General features: G+C 46.5%; 1 protein-coding gene across 1 annotated transcript in view; it reads right to left on the reverse strand.

Annotated features, from left to right (window-relative positions):
• Nucleotides 1-2601: 2601 nt before the first annotated feature.
• Nucleotides 2602-21931, reverse strand: part of RPS6KL1 (ribosomal protein S6 kinase like 1) — a 28025-nt gene continuing 8695 nt past the window's right edge. Inside the window, exons 3-11 of the mRNA XM_089658938.1 lie at nt 16720-16844; nt 13959-14051; nt 12283-12330; nt 8628-8760; nt 8277-8552; nt 7991-8080; nt 7076-7158; nt 6643-6738; nt 2602-2858 (exon numbers count right to left, since the gene is read on the reverse strand). Coding sequence (XP_089515064.1) covers nt 2751-2858; nt 6643-6738; nt 7076-7158; nt 7991-8080; nt 8277-8552; nt 8628-8760; nt 12283-12330; nt 13959-14051; nt 16720-16844 — 1052 coding nt within the window. The 3' untranslated portion in view covers nt 2602-2750. The remainder of the gene's footprint in view (nt 2859-6642; nt 6739-7075; nt 7159-7990; nt 8081-8276; nt 8553-8627; nt 8761-12282; nt 12331-13958; nt 14052-16719; nt 16845-21931) is intronic.

Consider the following 21931-nt stretch of genomic DNA (forward strand, 5'->3'; position numbering starts at 1 on the left):
TGAGTAGAAAGCATTATATTTGCAGAGCTGCAATATGCTACTGTCAGAGTGAAGTGGTAAAATAATGGAGGTGAAGGAAGTTGCACAAGACCACAACCTCCCTGTTATGAGAATCGCACGACTCCTCTGTGAATCCTCAAAATAGAACTCGGTATTACTCGAGGTGTATTTTTGAAACATGGAGTCATGTGACACCAGTGACCTCGCAGCCCTTCAGTAGGTTTGTATGTATTCAGCCATCTTATGTACTGCTCAAAGGTGGCCTCAGTTCTCCCGCTATTCCTCAGATGGGTCCTGACCTCTGTATACAAACGGGATTATGAGTGCGTCCTTCGGAAATGTTAGTTCTTGTGGTTTGAATGTAGAAACAAATAAGAAATATCTGTGTTTCCCACAACGACCAATCACATCCCTTTCCTGTGTTGTATGGTTACCATGGACAACGGAGACATCGGATTTCAGCAGTTTTTCAGATTGTACTAACACAAGGCAGATGTATAGCTGCAGAGTGATCTAGTACAGGGGTTAAAATTTCGAGTCCAGACCTACTAGCCGGTCACAAAACTTACTCTCCACAAGTTGCCCCACCCCTGGCCTACCCCAACCACACCCCCTTAAAGCTTATGAAACTACATTTTTCTTTAGAATAAATAGTGCAAAATATAAAACTGTACACAGTAATGTATATCCCCCTCCCCTGTACTCCATTATAGTGATATGACATGTATACAGTAATGTATATCCCCCTCCCCTGTACTCCATTATAGTGATATGACGTGTATACAGTAATGTATATCCCCCCTCCCCTGTACTCCATTATAGTGATAGGACGTGTATACAGTAATGTATATCCCCCCCTCCTCTGTACTCCATTATAGTGATGACGTGTATACAGTAATGTATATCCCCCTCCCCTGTACTCCATTATAGTGATATGGCGTGTATACAGTAATGTATATCCCCCCTCCCCTGTACTCCATTATAGTGATATGACGTGTATACAGTAATGTATATCCCCCTCCCCTGTACTCCATTATAGTGATATGACGTGTATACAGTAATGTATATCCCCCCTCCCCTGTACTCCATTATAGTGATAGGACGTGTATACAGTAATGTATATCCCCCCTCCCCTGTACTCCATTATAGTGATAGGACGTGTATACAGTAATGTATATCCCCCCTCCCCTGTACTCCATTATAGTGATAGGACGTGTATACAGTAATGTATATCCCCCTCCCCTGTACTCCATTATAGTGATAGGACGTGTATACAGTAATATATATCCCCCCTCCCCTGTACTCCATTATAGTGATATGACGTGTATACAGTAATGTATATCCCCCCTCCCCTGTACTCCATTATAGTGATAGGACATGTATACAGTAATGTATATCCCCCTCCCCTGTACTCCATTATAGTGATATGACATGTATACAGTAATGTATATTCCCCCTCCCCTGTACTCCATTATAGTGATATGACATGTATACAGTAATGTATACCCCCCCCCCTGTACTCCATTATAGTGATATGACATGTATACAGTAATGTATAGCATCCCCCCCCCCCTCCCCTGTACTCCATTGTAGTGATATGACATGTATACAGTGATGTATATCATCCCCCCCCCTCCCCTGTACTCCATTGTAGTGATATGACATGTATACAGTAATGTATATCATCCCTCCCCTGTACTCCATTATAGTGATATGACATGTATACAGTAATGTATATCCCCCTCCCCTGTACTCCATTATAGTGATATGACATGTATACAGTAATGTATATCATCCCCCCCCCCCCCCCTCCCCTGTACTCCATTATAGTGATATGACATGTATACAGTAATGTATATCCCCCTCCCCTGTACTCCATTATAGTGATGACATGTATACAGTAATGTATATCCCCCTCCCCTGTACTCCATTATAGTGATAGGACATGTTATATTCAGTACTTACTGTCCCCCGTGCCGGTGGAGAGGGTATCTCCTCTCAGTGGAGGAGAGCGGTCCTCTCCTGCACCTGTCTCCTCGGCAGCGGTGCCACAGAAGCCGGAAGGTGTTAACCAGAACTCGGCTTCACAATGAGGCTTGGAGCGCCTGCGCAGTCGCTCCATGCCTCTTCATTTGTGCTCGCTGCTCGCCACAGAGGAATTTCTCCTCACATTTGGGGAGCAGCTTTTTCAAGCCCTGATCTAGGAACTGGCTGTCATCCTCCACCTTCCCTGAAGCACTGGGAGCCATTGAACTGTCAGGATTCCTAAACTATTCTGCATCAGTGATTCACCAGCAATGAGGAAAGGATCGGGAGGACACCCCTGGAGCCTGTACATTTAAAACAAATGGCAGCCCCCATATTTCTAAACTGAAAGGTGCTGGGCCCCACCCTTCACCTGACCAGCAGCAACCAATCAAATAACTCCTTTCTTCTTTTCTCTACTCAAACAAGATGAAATGGAGTAGCTGATTGGTTGCTGTGGGCTCTCTGTTATTGATGATGCAAGACTGACATGGAGCTGAGCAAATGTTCTTAGCCATTCCCTGGCCCATCTGGCAGGATGCGTTTCTCACTGAACAACGGACGCCGACACAGACAGAAGCAGAGTGCTCTCATTTATTGTTCATATGAACAGGTGACATCACAGTGATGGGAACTTTTGTGGCCCTTTGGCCCCCGTGTCTTAAGACGTCACATGACATCATAGTGGCATGCATCCCGATATTGGCTGCTTCTTGCGGCCCCTCTCACACCAGCTTGTGCCATTGGATGCCGCTGAAGAAAGGGTGGGATTTTATCTTCTGCGCACCACCTGGGCCAAAGCCGAGCCGCTTTTCTGGATCGTAACACAGAAGCTGTAGGATAGAGATATCGTGACCGTACAATAAACTGAATTCAACACACACCATCACATAAAATCTGGGGCCCTCTACAATGCCCTTCCCCATCCTGACACCCACAACCTCACGCAGCACAACTATTGTCACACATACATTGACAAAGAGATAAGCACTCAACCTATGACTGACAAATTCTGGAAGTTATAATTCTCCTCCGATGTCCTTTGAAGGTTGTAGGAACATTCCCTCCACGCAGACTTCCCATCAACAGTATGTGTTCCTGCCCTCCTATGTAGGTCACAGGTAGGAGAATGGCTCCCACTGTATCCTGTCTGAGGGATTGTGAAGATTCATCCCCACCATGTTCTATCTAAGGAATGGTAGAGAATACACTCCCTATCATGTCCTGTGCATGGGACAAAAGGCAAATGAGCCCCATGTCCCCTTTTCCCAGTGTAAATCACATTACTGGAGGAGAAACTTATAATCCTGAAAGAAGTGATCATTCTTTATATACACTTGCCAACCTCTTTATTAGGTACACCTGTTCAATTGCTTGGTAACACAAATTGCTATTTAGCCAATCACATGGCAGCAACGCAATGCATTTAGGCATCTAAATGCGTTGAAGACGACTTCCTGAAGTTCAAACCAAGCATCAAAGTGAGTAAGAAAGGGGATTTAAGTGACTGGACGTGGCATTGGTTGTTGGTGCCAGCTGGGCTGGTTTGAGTAGTTCAAAAACTGATCTACTGGGATTTTCATACACAACCTTCTCTACGGTTTACAGAGAATGGTCTGAAAAAGAGAAAATATCCAGTGAGCGGCTGTTGTGCGGACAAAAAATGCCTTTTTAATGTCAGAGAAGAATGGGCAGACTAGTTCGGGATGATAGAAAGGCAACAGTACCGCAACTAACCACTCGTTACAACCAAGGTATGCAGAATACCATGTTTGAACGTACAACACGCTGAAGCAGATGGGCAACAGCAGCAGAAGACCACATCGGGTGACACTCCTGTCAGCTAAGAACAGGAAACTGAGGCAACAATTCACACAGGATCACCAAGATTGGAAAACTGTTGCCTGGTCTGATGAGTCTGGATTTCAGCTGTGACATTCAGATGGTAGGGTCAGAATTTAAAATAAACACCATGAAAGTATGGATCCATCCTGCCTTGTATCAACAGTTCAGGCTGGTGGTATAATGGTGTGGGGGATATTTTCTTGGCACACTTTGGGCCCATTGGTACCAATTGAGCATCGTTTAAACATAACAGCCTAGCTGAGTATTGTTGCTGACCCACTCCATCCCTTTATGACTACAGTGTACTCATCTTCTGATGGCTCCTTCCAGCAGGATCACAAAGTTCAAATCATCTCAAACTGGATTCCTTGAACATGACAATGGGTTCACTGCACTCCAATGGCCTCCACAGTCACCAGATCTCAGTCCAATAGAGCACCTTTGGGATGTGGTAGAACAGGAGATTCTCATCATGGATGTGCAGCCAATAAATCTGCAGCAACTGCGTGATGCTATCATGTCATGTGGACCAAAATCTCTGAGGAACGTTTCCAACACCTTGTTGAATCTATGCCATGAAGAATTAAGGCAGTTCTGAAAGCAAAAGGGGGTCCAACCTCATACTATCAAGGTGTACCTAATAAAGTGGCCGGTGATTGTAGTTTTGACACAATTTGATAGATAATTGTGGTTGCACAGATTCCTCGTCAGTGTCCCTGCTGGCAAAATGATGTTTCCCACGGTTTACTTTTTATATTGTATTATATTTATAGGAGAGTAGCTGTTTGAAATTACCAAAAGTCCCTGATTCCAGACTACTGGTGTCTCTGATTTCGAGTTGACAGATTGTCCAGCCATTGGAGGTTCTGATCTGACAAAGTGATATTTTCCAGTTTCTCTGTGATATTAACATTCTCGGCAATTAGGATTTACATTGAGTACATTGGATATATGAGTGTTTTGCAGAAAGAATAGTATCTAAGATGTAGGTGTTATGATGAATGTAGAACATGTAAGTGGTACATAGGATTTATAGGTATTATGTAAGATGTATACAGGTAGTACATAAGATGTGTAGTTATGAGGAAGTATAGATTTAGTGTTCTATATGATGTACATAGGAAGTATATAGGAAGTTTAGGTAGTGTGTATATATAAGCCTCCCTCAAAAAGAGTTCCATCTGGGGTCTTCATGGATGCCTTGGCAAAATAGTGAGAAATTGTCAGCACGCTAGGGAGTTTTCTCTGTGCAACATTACAACCTTGGGTACCATGTGGGCCAGCCACTCACACCCTAACAACTGATGAGGCCATTGGTTAACCTCCCTAGCGGTCTGATTATGTCAGTATTTCTGTGCTCAAAGCAGTACATTTTTTTGCATGGAAAAATTTATTTTTTTTGTATTGTAGGCCTGTAATTTTTAGGAATAACTCACTGAAATCTGTCCGAACAACAGTCTAGTAAACATTCCGGGTATGTTAAAATTTGAAACACGAAATCATAAATTATAATTTAATAAATCATAAAAGTAATAAATTTAATTCAATAATATAATCAAACCAAAAACACTGACATTTGAAATAGAGCACCAAGTTCGCACATCACTGAGCAAAGTCGCAGAATCATTTTCAGTGTCTGATGACAAATTTCCCCCACGAATCATTATCACTCAATTCTGCAAGTGGTTCTGATTTACTATCGCTGTTCTCTAGCTGGTCTAAAACCGCTTTTGACCTAAAGGGACACTTTTTGGATGCCATGGACGTTTCTCAGTTTCCAGGCAGAAAGAACAGTAAAAAAGCAGGCAGGGCGTCAGACAAAGCACTCGGGACAAAATGTATGTGAAATGGTTTGATACAGGAATGTTATACTATGTGATTTTAGTAAATGTCACTTTTACAACTTTCAAATTTCCCGCCAGTTCCGTCCCCCATACGTCCCAACGTCGCAGGGAACGGAACCCAGAAGACGGATGCCTGCATCGTCCGGAGGACATTACTGGGGACACTGCAGGAGGGACATCGCGAAAGCGAAGGACAAGGTAAGTGAAGAAGAGATCCCAGAGCAATGCTGCAGTGTATTCCTGAGTGTAGCTCGGGGTTACCACTTGTGGTGCTGAAACTTTACCCCGATCTACACTCGGGAATACCTCCAGGTAGGTTAATAAGGAGCACATTGCACACCTACACAGCATCCTTGCTTGCCCCTCTCCATCAGGGTACACATGGAGTACCTATGGATAGAGCATCGCTGTTGCTGCTGGAAGAATACAATTTTTGTAGACGAGGGATCTGCAGTCTCACTACGTTTGTTTGCAGACAGTGTGGGGAACTGCTGGAACCTGGAACTTACCAGCACCTACAACCAGAGTAAATGAGGTACAGGAACTCGGAGCGGTACTGGGGGATATGTGCATGTCCATCCAGAATCAGAACATTTAAAATAATTGTATTTGATAATATATATATAACAAAGCCAAAGGAGATCTCAGATTTCCTATTTACTATCAGATCCTTTCCTGGCTCATTCCCTGTATCTGGCTCAGTGTTATCTCTTAGCATTCAGCTAAACCATCTCTGTATCAGAACTGCTGTGACCCCTTGAAGAGTAAAATCTCAGTAGCAAATTATGAAAAATGACTGGGATATATTAAAACATAATACTACATACAGAGCAGAATGTGGTGCCCAGCCTGGAAATATCGAAAGATCGGCCTAATTAGAAATGGTAAAACCTAATGTTAGAAAACCAATACACCCCAATAAACTCACCTCCCTCAACAGAGAAATGGAATCTGCACTGAGGAATTCTGGGTAGGGGATTTCCATGTGAGCACTGAGTCCCGAATTCAGGTTCCTGCAAAGAGACTGTAGAGACACAGCAGGTCAGACACCCACCACAGGGCGAGACACAGCGGGTAAGACAGCAGGCGGAACACACACAAAACATGAGACATACGCCGCAGGAAGGACTTCCACTCCAGGATGGGGGACAGCAGGCAGGAATTCCCCCTACAGGGCAAAACACAGCAGGCCGGACACCCACCTCGGGACAAGAGAGCAGGCAGAACACACACAAAAGGTGAGCCATCAGCTACAGGGAAAGACAGCAGGCAGGACACCCACGCCAAGGTGTGACACAAAGTAAGGCATTCACCACTGGGCATCCACCAAGTGGGACCACACATACTCATCGCCTACTCACCTGGCCGCACAATATCTCGTAGAGCAGAACTCCTAGGCTCCACCAATCACAGGCTTCACTCACTGGCCCTACCCCTAGGACCTCTGTAGACAAATCAGTGAACAGTATCAGAAATATAAAAGGAAAAACATTTAAAAATTTTTTCCTCCCACCTTTTTTCTACACTAAAAAAAGAATTATAATGGAAGTAACAAGACAGGCACTGTCCAGGAAGAGAAATAGAGGGATCACTGGGATGATAGGCACTGTCCAGGTAGGGATCTCTGATAACTAAATACAACAGGCACCGACCAGAAAGGGGATCTGAGGGATCGCTGGGAAGGTAACAGGACAGTCACCGGCCAGAAAGGCAATATGAGGGATCACTGGAAAAGTAGCAGGACAGTCACCGGCCAGAAAGGCAATATGAGGGATCACTGGAAAAGTAGCAGGACAGTCACCGACCAGAAAGGGGGTCTGAGGGATCGCTGGGAAGGTAACAAGACAGGCACTGAACAGATAGGGAATCCAGGGGATCGCTGGGAAGGTAACAGGACAGGCACCGGCCAGAAAGGGAATATGAGGGATCACTGGAAAAGTAGCAGAACAGGCACCGACCAGAGAGAGAATCTGGGGGATCACTGGGAAGGTAAAAGGACAGGCACTTGGCCAGGGAGGGAATCAGAAGGATTGCTAGGAAGATGACAGGACAGGTGTTGGCCAGGGAAGGAATCAGAGGGATGGCTGAGAAAGTAACAAGACAGGTGCCAGCCAGGGAGGGAATCCGAGGGCTTGCTGGTAGGGTGACAGGACCGGTGTTGGCCAGGAAAGGAATCAGAGGGATGGCTGGAAAGGTAAAAAGGACAGGCACTGACTAGGGATGGAAGCAGAGGAATTACTGGGAAGGAAAAATGGTAAGAGGATTCATTGTCTCACCTGGTGCCACATACAGGTTCTCAACGGCCTCTGGACAACAGACATGGTCGACCTCTCGCCACTGGCCAAAATACGTCAAGCATACCTCACCTGAGGGACAACATATAGAGTCATCATATGTCAGAGCCATAAAGTAACGCTTTACGATGCTTAAAAAAATAAACAGCACAGCTCAGGACTGAGATGATTTTTGGCTGTTCGTAATAAAGCAGATTGGACTGTCAGTGTCATGTTCTGTTCTGCAGGTACTCTATGGGTCAATGGGGTGTTACAGGGAAGATCTCACCTTTCTCTCCCATAAGCAGGTTGCGAGGATTCAGATCCTGGCACAGAACCCCCTCCTGGTGAAGAGTATCCAGCGCCAGCACCAGCTGTGCAGCCCACAATCGGACCTCTGATTCTGGGACACCCACTGCTGGAGAAACATTGTCCAGAGACACACTTCGTTTAAGCTGTGCTTGGCTGATGCCCTGATCGGCCATACAGATGGGCACCGGCGGGACTTGTCTGGTGTTTGTTTCTTGTGCTTGGAAATTCCTGAGATGGTCCCAAAGTCGGCCACCTGCAAGGAAGGGAGGCGGATGGTTGGAGGAGGAAAGCAAAGTATGCTGGGATCAGTAACTGTCACATGACAAACCTTTAACGTGCTGCAACTGGAGGTACACAGAGTCATCACTGACGTAGAATCGCTGCAGCGGAACCATGAAGGGAACACCCTGTGGAATAATTGTTACGGTTCCATTACCGCTGCGGCCGGACTTCATCAGAGACTACAAGGACAGAAAGAAAGGGTTGTCATCAAGAACAGGTCAGAGAAACAGCAAGCAATGCAAACACCCAGAATGATATGGAAACTTTGATATGGCTGTGGCTTGGGGACATACACATCACTCAATACTCATCCCAAGCCTTCAGGGTTATTGAAAATTAAAGAAAACTTCATCAGGGTCATCTCACAGAACATGAAGGAAGCCAATCCCTTCATCTTAGGAGACTTAACGAGCCAAATTGCCCCATCACTCTTCTGTTTCTGTATTTTACAACAGCCCATAATAATCTGTTATCTCATTCCTATAAATTGCAGGAAATTCTGATCATTGCAACCTAGGAAGGGCCCTTTGGGGTGTCACTGTTCTCCTTCATCCATCCTGCTCCAACAGATGATTCAAATTTACGAAGACCTCATCTTATGTATTTTTCGTACCAATCCCCCTATCCTCTCCACGTACGCATCTACCTTAATCTATTCTATCGATCTTTGTGTGTTCTACAATGTCTTTGTCTGGATAGATATGTCAGATCTTCATTCTCCTCCTCCGCAATTCAGAGATATCCCTCTTCCCATTCACATCTTCAGTTCTTACTCACCGTAGCACACATCCTCTGCCTACCCACACTTCTACACCATCTCTATTGATTGGTATTCATGTCCTCCGCCTGCCCGCCCACACTTCCCCGTCATCTCTCCTAATTGATGGCCTTGCTTCACTTCTCATGTCATCGTCACAATTCTCATCAGATCCTGCTAGTTTTATGTGGATTACATCCTATCCTACATCAACAACATAACAGTTGCTCAGTATCTGCATATCAGAGAAGCTTCTGCAATACTTACAACATCCCATATATTGCCAAGACATGCCTGCTCTATGGAGCCACTGAATACAGGTAGAGTGAGTGTAAAACGTGGCTGTATAGTGCAACTTACAAATCCAACGATGTTGGTTCCCAATCGAATGCTGAGTCTCTTCCCCCCAAACTGAACTCCCTTCCCTAATCCTTTCTGTGGGCTCAGAACCCTTCAGGACTCTCTATATCAACTTCGGTCGCGCTTCTCAATAATTAATAATATCCCTCCAAGACTGTATATATCAGTGTACCCAGCACTGCTCCTCACTAAAACATGATATCCCCTCCAGGACTCCATAGATCAATAACCTCAGTCTCATTCCTCACTAATCCATATTCTCCCTCCAGGAATCTATAGATCCCTAGTGGCCTGGGGGTTTCATGCGGCACTTTGGCACTTTCTGTGCAAACCCTGGGGGCCCCTGCAGAATCTAACCTGCGTTTTCCTATTGCTCTGTTATTGCAATGATTTCTAGCAGTCTAACATAATTCAGTATGTCCCCAGTCTAGGACTGACTCCTGAAGCATGTCCTCAGTCTCCCAACAACTTCCACAGTATGTTCATAGCCTCAGAAAGTCTTCTGCAGCATGTCCGCAGTCTCTGACCATCGCCTGTATCATGTCCACAGTCTCTGACCATCGCCTGTATCATGTCCAAAGTCTCTGACCATCGCCTGTATCATGTCCACAGTCTCTGACCATCGCCTGCATCATGTCCACAGTCTCTGACCATCGCCTGCATCATGTCCACAGTCTCTGACCATCGCCTGTATCATGTCCACAGTCTCTGACCATCGCCTGTATCATGTCCACAGTCTCTGACCATCGCCTGCATCATGTCCACAGTCTAGGACCATCGCCTGTATCATGTCCACAGTCTCTGACCATCGCCTGTATCATGTCCACAGTCTCTGACCATCGCCTGTATCATGTCCACAGTCTCTGACCATCGCCTGTATCATGTCCACAGTCTCTGACCATCGCCTGTATCATGTCCACAGTCTCTGACCATCTCTTGTATCAGGTCCACAGTCTCTGACCATCTCTTGTATCAGGTCCACAGTCTCTGACCATCTCTTGTATCAGGTCCACAGTCTCTGACCATCTCTTGTATCAGGTCCACAGTCACTGACCATCTCTTGTATCAGGTCCACAGTCTCTGACCATCTCTTGTATCATGTCCACAGTCTCTGACCATCTTCTGTATCACAGCCTTTACCTATATCTGGTTGTGTGTCTGCTGTTCCTGATACCGAATATTCACGGAATTTCATGAGCAGGCTTTGTGATGATGTTGAGGACCACAGTTGAGGTCCCCCATATTGATAAAAAGTCAACCCCCACTGTTATAGATCAATAACCCTCGGTTCCCACTAACACACATTCTCCTCCCTCCAAGACTATCTCAATAACCTCAGGCTTGTTCCTCACCAATACACATTATACATTGAATACATTTGCAGTCTCTGACCATCTCCTGTGCCATCTCTACAGTCTGACCATCTCTTGTATTGTGTCCACAGTCTCTGACCTCATATTAACACTAGAAATTCTGAAGGGCCCTCTGCACACTGGTATATACCCTTTCAAGCAGACTATGCAAGAAATAGGGATATTTAGTTCACACATATTGCAATACATGCTTAAGCTGGCCAACTGGCACTAGCTGTTGGGATTTGAGCACAGGTATCTCTTGTTTGTTGTATTGTTGGGTCAGTAGCCAGACCTGAACCTTGTAGCTCTCCCCATTGTGTCTTTTCCCCTATGCTAGCATTGTGTCCACAGTAGCATTTGCATAGACAGAGCAGAGTAGGACTGGCCATAGAGGGATTACTTTGACGCAGTTGGCCAGCTTAAGCATGTACTGCAATATGTGTGAACTAAATATCCCTATTTATTGCATAGTCTGCTTGAAAATACCAGTGTGCAGAGGGTCCTTCAGAATTTCTAGTGTTAATATGTGGATACACCCCTTTAGCACCCGATGAATAAATGCATACACTAGCTGTTGGGATTTGTGCACAGGTATCTCTTGTTTGTTCAAAGTCTCTGACCATCGCCTATGTCGCGTTCACAGTCTCTGACCATCTCTTGTATCATGTCCACAGTCTCTGACCACCTCCTGTATCATGTCCACAGTCTCTGACCATCGCCTGTATCATGTCCACAGTCTCTGACCATCGCCTGTATCATGTCCACAGTCACTGACCATCGCCTGTATCATGTCCACAGTCACTGACCATCGCCTGTATCATGTCCACAGTCACTGACCATCGCCTGTATCATGTCCACAGTCTTTGACCATCGCCTGTATCATGTCCACAGTCTGGCCATCTCCTGTATCACAGTCTTTACCTATATCTGGTTGTGTGTCTGCTGTGCCCGATACCGAATATTCACGGAATTTTATGAGCAGGCTTTGTGGTGATGTTGGAGGACCACGGTAAGGCCCCCCATACTAAGAAAGTCAAACCCCACTGCTATAGATCAATAACCCACGGTTCTAACGAACACATATTCTCCTCCCTCCAAAATTCTTTATCTCAATAACCTCGGTCTTGTTCCTCACCAATACACATTATACATCGAATACTTTCTTGTTACAAGATGAAGAAGAATTCAGAAATATCAGCAATCAGTGTAGTGAAGAGGAACACTTTTACCTTTAGGATAAATGTTGCACCTGAGGATGGATCACAAACCAACTGCACCTAAATCCGGGAAGGGGGTCAGAAATAGGAGAGGAGCAAATTACACAGGGTAGGATAAAAGGAGGGACAGATAAAGAGGAAACAAAATAAAGGTGAGGGGCAGAATAGAGGGGGTGAGTTAATGGTGGAGGAGCAGAATAGAGGGGGTGAGTTAATGGTGGAGGGGCAGAATAGAGGGGGTGAGTTAATGGTGGAGGGGCAGAATAGAGGGGGTGAGTTAATGGTGGAGGGGCAGAATCGAGGGGGTGAGTTAATGGTGGAGGGGCAGAATAGAGGGGGTGAGTTAATGGTGGAGGGGCAGAATAGAGGGGGTGAGTTAATGGTGGAGGGGCAGAATAGAGGGGGTGAGGGGAAGAATAGATGGGGTGAGTTAAGGGTGAGGGGCAGAATTGAGGGGGTGAGTTAAGGATGAGGGGCAGAATTGAGGGGGTGAGTTAAGGATGAGGGGCAGAATTGAGGGGGTGAGTTAAGGATGAGGGGCAGAATTGAGGGGGTGAGTTAAGGATGAGGGGCAGAATTGAGGGGGTGAGTTAAGGATGAGGGGCAGAATTGAGGGGGTGAGTTAATGGTGAGGGGCAGAATAGAGGGGGTGAGTTAATGGTGAGGGGCAGAATTGAGGGGGTGAGTTAATGATGAGACGAAAAATAGAGGGAGTGAGTTAATGGTGAGGGGCAGAATTGAGGGGGTGATTTAATGGTGAGCGGAAGAATAGATGGGGTGAGTTGAGGGTGAGGGGCAGAATTGATGGGGTGAGTTAAGGGTGAGGGGCAGAATAGATGGGGTGAGTTAAGGGTGAGGGGCAGAATAGAGGGGGTGAGTTGAGGGTGAGGGGCAGAGTTGAGGGGGTGAGTTAAGGATGAGGGGCAGAATCAAGGGTGTGAGTTAATAGTGAGGGGCAGAATTGAGGGGGTGAGATAATAGTGAGGGGCAGAATCGAGGGTGTGAGTTAAGGATGAGGGGCAGAATCAAGGGTGTGAGTTAATAGTGAGGGGCAGAATCGAGGGTGTGAGTTAAGGATGAGGGGCAGCATCAAGGGTGTGAGTTAATAGTGAGAGGCAGAATTGAGGGGGTGAGTTAGGGGAAAGGCAGAATGAAGGAGGGGCAGAACAGATGGGTGTGAAAAGGAGAGTGGCAGAATAGAAGGGGTGAAATACCGCGTAGGGGCAGATTGGAGGGGGGTGGGATATAGAGAAAGGGAAGAAAAAAGGGGGTGGGATAAAGAGGAAGGGCAGAATAGATGGAGTGGGGTAGGAGAGGGAGATGGTGAAATAAATGTGAGTTTTCTAATTCACATCACAGGAGAGCATAACTCTACAGCCAATGTGGGATCTTTGTACAGTTAAAGTGGAACTAAACCCATTAATTTATTGATTTAAAAAAAAAAAAGTTACAATTCCAGCAAGCCAGGAATGCTGTCACGTTTGCTTGTTTTCTCAACCAAAACCGTCAAACCATCCAATGGCTGGAGTCATAACTGATCACATTTGCAGCACCATGGCAACTGCAGATCAAACAGAGTCTAATATGGCAGCCTCCTTGACTTAGTTAGAGGAGGGTTTAGTTCCGCTTTAAGTCCCACCCCACAAAATAGCACACCCAATCACACCCTGGAACACAATATTGGTTACCTTGTCAATAATCTGCAACACTTGGCAACGCTTCAAATTTTCCACAGCTGCGCTCAGGACTCTGATTGGTCGAAATCTCAAGCTGCTGTAACCCTGAAATAGGAATGGAATTGACAGATCACAGGGTGCAGAGAATATTGGTAAGTCATACATGGACCTTCATCAGCTCTCTTCTATCAGGCCAGAGACTCTGAACTTTCTGCTGAAGGGAAGTCCAGTAACTGGCAGGGGTTTGGACGGCTGGGGTCTGTGCCTTCACACAGCGGCCACTTTATTAGGGACATGAGCAGAGCCACTACAAAGGGGACTGAAGTCCCTCTGCAACTCACTGCTATCGTTATCTTAGAGTCTGTAAAGTAGTTGTAGTTCCCAGGCATGCAGAATGCACATCTGCTGACCTTCTGGGATTACCACCCACTTGGAAGCTTTAGACTTTACAGAGATTGGCCATCCACTAAACAAGGGCCATCAAGTGAATGGCAGAATGTGGCGAAAAAGGAGCACGTTCAGATTGGTTCCACAGCTCCTCCAACAACCACTCTTTACAGCAATGCTGCGCAGAAGGTTGAACACCCTGTATGAGAAATCATGAAAAGGACAGACTACAGCAGAAGACCAGCCGGAGGTCCTCCAGGAAAATGATGTCATTGAGAACACCAGAGCACCAGGGCTGGGGGATTAGATTAGAAGAACAGTGCTGGTCTGAGGAACCACCATTTTGCTGTACAGGTGGAGAGTCAAAATGTGGTGCACATGGGAGGAATCTAAGGATCCATCTTGTCCAGGGTCAGCAGTTCAGGTTCCAGTCTGTGGTCAGTGGTTCAGGCTGGAGGCAGGGTAAGAATGGGGAAGGATTTCTAGGCACATATTAGGGGTTATAGACTGAACATACAGTCATGGCCGAAATTGTTGGCACCCTTGATATTTCTCCAGGAAATCATGTATTTCTCACGAAACGTATTGCATTAACACATGTTTTGCTATACACATGTTTATTCCCTTTGTGTGTATTGGGACAAAACAAAAAAAGGGAGGAAAGAAAGCAAATTCGACATAATGTCACACAAACCTCCAAAAATGGGCTGGACAAAAGTATTGGCACCCTTTCACAACTGCGGATAAATAAGAATGTTACAAGCATGTGATGCTCCTGTAAACTCACCTGGGGCAAGTAACAGGTGTGGGCAATATAGAAATCACACCTGAAAGCAGATAAAAAGGAGAGACGTTCACTTAACCTTTGCATTGTGTGTCTGTCTGTGCCACACTAAGCATGGACAACAGAAAGAGGAGACGAGAACTGTCTGAGGACCTGAGAACCAAAATTGTGGCAAAATATCAACAATCTCAAGGTTACAAGTCCATCTCCAGAGAACTAGATTTGCCTTTGTCCACAGTGCGCAACATTATCAAGAAGTTTGCAACCCATGGCACTGTAGCTAATCTCCCTGGTCGTGGACGGATGAGGAAAATTGATGAAAGATTGCAACGCAGAATAGTCCGGATGGTGGATAAGCAGCCCCAAACATGTTCCAAAGACATTCAAGCTGTCCTGCAGGCTCAGGGAGCATCAGTGTCAGCGCGAACTATCCGTCGACATTTAAATGAAATGAAACGCTATGGCAGGAGACCCAGGAGGACCCCACTGCTGACACAGAGACATAAAAAAGCAAGACTACAGTTTGCCAAAATGTACTTGAGTAAGCCAAAAGCCTTCTGGGAAAACGTCTTGTGGACAGATGAGACCAAGATAGAGCTTTTCGGTAAAGCACATCATTCTACTGTTTACCGAAAACGGAATGAGGCCTACAAAGAACAAAACACAGTACCTACGGTAAAATATGGTGGAGGTTCAATGATGTTTTGGGGTTGTTTTGCTGCCTCTGGCACTGGGTGCCTTGACTGTGTGCAAGGCATCATGAAATCTGAGGATTACCAAAGGATTTTGGGTCGCACTGTAGGGCCCAGTGTCAGAAAGCTGGGTTTGCGTCCAAGATCCTGGGTCTTCCAGCAGGACAATGACCCCAAACATACGTCAAAAAGCACTCAGAAATGGATGGCAAAGAAGCGCTGGAGAGTTCTGAAGTGGCCAGCAATGAGCCCAGATCTAAATCCCATTGAACACCTGTGGAGAGATCTTAAAATTGCTGTTGGGAAAAGGTGTCCTTCCAATAAGAGAGACCTGGAGCTGTTTGCAAAGGAAGAGTGGTCCAAAATTCCGGGTGAGAGGTGTCAGAAGCTTATTGATGGTTATAGGAAGCGACTGATTTCAGTTATGTTTTCCAAAGGGTGTGCAACCAAATATTAAGTTAAGGGTGCCAATACTTTTGTCCAGCCCATTTTTGGGGTTTTGTGTGACATTATGTCATATTTGCTTTTCTGCCTCTGTTTTATATTTGTTCCAATACATACAAAGGGAATAAACATGTGTATAGCAAAACATGTGTTAATGCAATACCTTTTTTGTGTGAAATACTTGATTTTCAGGAAAAATATCAAGGGTGCCAACAATTTCGGCCATGACTGTATATTTGAATGCCACAGCAGGCCTGAGTTCTACTGATGACAAACCATAAAAGTACCAGAGGGGTGACTGTGTGCAGCCAGTACAAGTACAAAAAAAGGTGACGCTAATAAGGTAGCTGGCTGAATGTATGTATGTTGCTCCTTAACAAACTGAGATCAAAGAAACCCCAAATGTGCCTTCAAAACACACACATCACCTGTCCCCTTCCTCAGCCACACAGATCTCAGGACTGACCTCTGCTGCTCCACCCACACTTCCCAGAGGCCTCTGCAAGTGACAGTTGAAAATTTCTTCAGCACGCTTTAAGTATTGTGAGATTTTTCGTTTGACTGCATCACGGCGCTCCCGACTCGGATCCACTGCAAGAAAAAAAAAACAAAATAAATGGTAAGAGGAGATGGCAGAGGCAAACTGGAGCAGATCACTACCATACGTTATACCAATTAAGATGGAGAATAGCGGAGAGGACTGTGTGGGAAGATGGAAGATAAAAGAGAAGACAGCGGACAGAGAGAGTAAAGCTGGCCATACAAAATGTGGCAGGTTTAGCGGAGACCAGCTGAATTTCCACCCACGTATGGCCATCCCTATTTGGGTTGATCATTATATTGACTTCTGACAAACTGACAAGTTGGAAAACTTTTGTTGATCAATGGGCTGCAGCCACTGATCAGTGTATACTGACAGCTCAGAATCCTGCAGGAAAAAGGGGATTCCTCCATCCATCTCATTTGTGTGAATGGAGGAATCTATGGTCAGTTTAACAAAAGGCGGATAGCAGGGGGAGGGCGAATAAAGGAGAGAACAGCAGAGGAGATGAAAGAGGATAGAGGAGGAGAGGACAGCTGGGAAAAGGATGGTGGATAGAGGAGAGGACAGCAAGAAAGAAGACTGAGGATAGAGGAGAGGACGCCGAGGAGGAATACAGAGGATAGAGGAGAGGACGCCGAGGAAGAATACAGAGGATAGAGGAGAGGACGCCGAGGAAGAATACAGAGGATAGAGAGGACGCCGAGGAAGAATACAGAGGATAGAGGAGAGGACGCCGAGGAAGAATACAGAGGATAGAGGAGAGGACGCCGAGGAAGAATACAGAGGATAGAGGAGAGGACGCCGAGGAAGAATACAGAGGATAGAGGAGAGGACGCCGAGGAAGAATACAGAGGATACAGGAGAGGACGCCGAGGAAGAATACAGAGGATACAGGAGAGGACGCCGAGGAAGAATACAGAGGATACAGGAGAGGACGCCGAGGAAGAATACAGAGGATAGAGGAGAGGACAGCAAGAAAGAATACAGAGGATAGAGGAGAGGACGCCGAGGAATAATACAGAGGATAGAGGAGAGGACAGCAAGAAAGAAGAGTGAGGATAGAGGAGAGCACGCCGAGGAAGAATACAGAGGATAGAGGAGAGGACACCGAGGAAGAATACAGAGGATAGAGGAGAGGACGCCGAGGAAGAATACAGAGGATAGAGGAGAGGACGCCGAGGAAGAATACAGAGGATAGAGGAGAGGACGCCGAGGAAGAATACAGAGGATAGAGGAGAGGACACCGAGGAAGAATACAGAGGATAGAGGAGAGGACAGCAAGAAAGAATACAGAGGATAGAGGAGAGGACGCCGAGGATAGAGCAGAGGATAGAGGAGAGGACACCGAGGAAGAATACAGAGGATAGAGGAGAGGACGCCGAGGAAAAATACAGAGGATAGAGGAGAGGACAGCAAGAAAGAAGAGTGAGGATAGAGGAGAGCACGCCGAGGAAGAATACAGAGGATAGAGGAGAGGACACCGAGGAAGAATACAGAGGATAGAGGAGAGGACGCCGAGGAAGAATACAGGGGATAGAGGAGAGGACACTGAGGAAGAATACAGAGGATAGAGGAAAGGACAGCAAGAAAGAATACAGAGGATAGAGGAGAGGACGCCGAGGAAGAATACAGAGGATAGAGGAGAGGACGCCGAGGCAGAATACAGAGGATAGAGGAGAGGACGCCGAGGAAGAATACAGAGGATAGAGGAGAGGACGCCGAGGAAGAATACAGAGGATAGAGGAGAGGACGCCGAGGAAGAATACAGAGGATAGAGGAGAGGACGCCGAGGAAGAATACAGAGGATAGAGGAGAGGACGCCGAGGAAGAATACAGAGGATAGAGGAGAGGACAGCAAGAAAGAATACAGAGGATAGAGGAGAGGACGCCGAGGAATAATACAGAGGATAGAGGAGAGGAAAGCAAGAAAGAAGAGTGAGGATAGAGGAGAGCACGCCGAGGAAGAATACAGAGGATAGAGGAGAGGACACCGAGGAAGAATACAGAGGATAGAGGAGAGGACACCGAGGAAGAATACAGAGGATAGAGGAGAGGACGCCGAGGAAGAATACAGAGGATAGAGGAGAGGACGCCGAGGAAGAATACAGAGGATAGAGGAGAGGACACCGAGGAAGAATACAGAGGATAGAGGAGAGGACAGCAAGAAAGAATACAGAGGATAGAGGAGAGGACGCCGAGGATAGAGCAGAGGATAGAGGAGAGGACACCGAGGAAGAATACAGAGGATAGAGGAGAGGACGCCGAGGAAGAATACAGAGGATAGAGGAGAGGACAGCAAGAAAGAAGAGTGAGGATAGAGGAGAGCACGCCGAGGAAGAATACAGAGGATAGAGGAGAGGACGCCGAGGAAGAATACAGAGGATAGAGGAGAGGACACCGAGGAAGAATACAGAGGATAGAGGAGAGGACAGCAAGAAAGAAGAGTGAGGATAGAGGAGAGCACGCCGAGGAAGAATACAGAGGATAGAGGAGAGGACGCCGAGGAAGAATACAGAGGATAGAGGAGAGGACGCCGAGGAAGAATACAGAGGATAGAGGAGAGGACGCCGAGGAAGAATACAGGGGATAGAGGAGAGGACAGCAAGAAAGAATACAGAGGATAGAGGAGAGGACGCCGAGGAATAATACAGAAGATAGAGGAGAGGACGCCAAGGAAGAATACAGAGGATTAAGGAGAGGACGCCGAGGAAGAATACAGAGGATAGAGGAGAGGACGCCGAGGAATAATACAGAAGATAGAGGAGAGGACGCCAAGGAAGAATACAGAGGATTAAGGAGAGGATGCCGAGGAAGAATACAGAGGATAGAGGAGAGGACATCAAGGAAGAATACAGAGGATAGAGGAGAGGACAGCAAGAAAGAAGAGCGAGGATAGAGGAGAGGACGCCGAGGAAGAATACAGGAGGATAGAGGAGAGGGCGCCGAGGAAGAATACAGAGGATAGAGGAGAGGACGCCGAGGAAGAATACAGAGGATAGAGGAGAGGACGCCAAGGAAAAATACATAGGATAGAGGAGAGGACAGCAAGAAAGAAGAGTGAGGATAGAGGAGAGCACACCTAGGAAGAATACAGAGGATTAAGGAGAGGATGCCGAGGAAGAATACAGAGGATAGAGGAGAGGACATCAAGGAAGAATACAGAGGATAGAGGAGAGGACAGCAAGAAAGAATACAGAGGATAGAGGAGAGGACGCCGAGGAAGAATACAGGAGGATAGAGGAGAGGACGCCGAGGAAGAATACAGGAGGATAGAGGAGAGGACGCCAAGGAAGAATACAGAGGATAGAGGAGAGGACGCCGAGGAAGAATACAGAGGATAGAGGAGAGGACGCCGAGGAAGAATACAGAGGATAGAGGAGAGGACGCCAAAGAAGAATACAGAGGATAGAGGAGAGGACGCCGAGGAAGAATACAGAGGATAGAGGAGAGGACATCAAGGAAGAATACAGAGGATAGAGGAGAGGACATCAAGGAAGAATACAGAGGATAGAGGAGAGGACGCCGAGGAATAATACAGAGGATAGAGGAGAGGAAAGCAAGAAAGAATACAGAGGATAGAGGAGAGGACGCCGAGGATAGAGCAGAGGATAGAGGAGAGGACACCGAGGAAGAATACAGAGGATAGAGGAGAGGACGCCGAGGAAGAATACAGAGGATAGAGGAGAGGACAGCAAGAAAGAAGAGTGAGGATAGAGGAGAGCACGCCGAGGAAGAATACAGAGGATAGAGGAGAGGACGCCGAGGAAGAATACAGAGGATAGAGGAGAGGACACCGAGGAAGAATACAGAGGATAGAGGAGAGGACAGCAAGAAAGAAGAGTGAGGATAGAGGAGAGCACGCCGAGGAAGAATACAGAGGATAGAGGAGAGGACGCCGAGGAAGAATACAGAGGATAGAGGAGAGGACACCGAGGAAGAATACAGAGGATAGAGGAGAGGACGCCGAGGAAGAATACAGGGGATAGAGGAGAGGACAGCAAGAAAGAATACAGAGGATAGAGGAGAGGACGCCGAGGAATAATACAGAAGATAGAGGAGAGGACGCCAAGGAAGAATACAGAGGATTAAGGAGAGGATGCCGAGGAAGAATACAGGAGGATAGAGGAGAGGACATCAAGGAAGAATACAGAGGATAGAGGAGAGGACAGCAAGAAAGAAGAGCGAGGATAGAGGAGAGGACGCCGAGGAAGAATACAGGAGGATAGAGGAGAGGGCGCCGAGGAAGAATACAGAGGATAGAGGAGAGGACGCCGAGGAAGAATACAGAGGATAGAGGAGAGGACGCCGAGGAAGAATACAGGAGGATAGAGGAGAGGACGCCAAGGAAGAATACAGAGGATAGAGGAGAGGACGCCGAGGAAGAATACAGAGGATAGAGGAGAGGACGCCGAGGAAGAATACAGAGGATAGAGGAGAGGACGCCAAAGAAGAATACAGAGGATAGAGGAGAGGACGCCGAGGAAGAATACAGAGGATAGAGGAGAGGACATCAAGGAAGAATACAGAGGATAGAGGAGAGGACATCAAGGAAGAATACAGAGGATAGAGGAGAGGACATCAAGGAAGAATACAGAGGATAGAGGAGAGGACATCAAGGAAGAATACAGAGGATAGAGGAGAGGACATCAAGGAAGAATACAGAGGATAGAGGAGAGGACATCAAGGAAGAATACAGAGGATAGAGGAGAGGACATCAAGGAAGAATACAGAGGATAGAGGAGAGGACATCAAGGAAGAATACAGAGGATAGAGGAGAGAACGCCGAGGAAGAATACAGAGGATAGAGGAGAGGACGCCGAGGAAGAATACAGAGGACAGAGGAGAGGACGCCGAGGAAGAATACAGAGGACAGAGGAGAGGACATCAAGGAAGAATACTGAGGACAGAAGGGGACGAGAGGGAAGACAACAGAGGATCAAGGAGAGAATGGGGGTTAGAAGATGGAGAAGAAGGGAACAGGGGATGAGAGAATAGAGGTAAGGAAAGTGGGAAAGAAAACAGTGGATTGAGGAGGGGACATGAGGGAAGAAGACAGGAGATAGAGAAGAGGATAGTGGGGAAAAGGATAGAGAAGAAAATGAGAGAGAAGAAAACTGAGAACATAGTAGAAGAT

This window comes from Staurois parvus, unplaced genomic scaffold, assembly GCF_062004578.1.
Source record: "Staurois parvus isolate SC_StPar_1 unplaced genomic scaffold, SC_StPar_1.0 ptg001112l, whole genome shotgun sequence".
NCBI classification, from domain to species: domain Eukaryota; kingdom Metazoa; phylum Chordata; class Amphibia; order Anura; family Ranidae; genus Staurois; species Staurois parvus.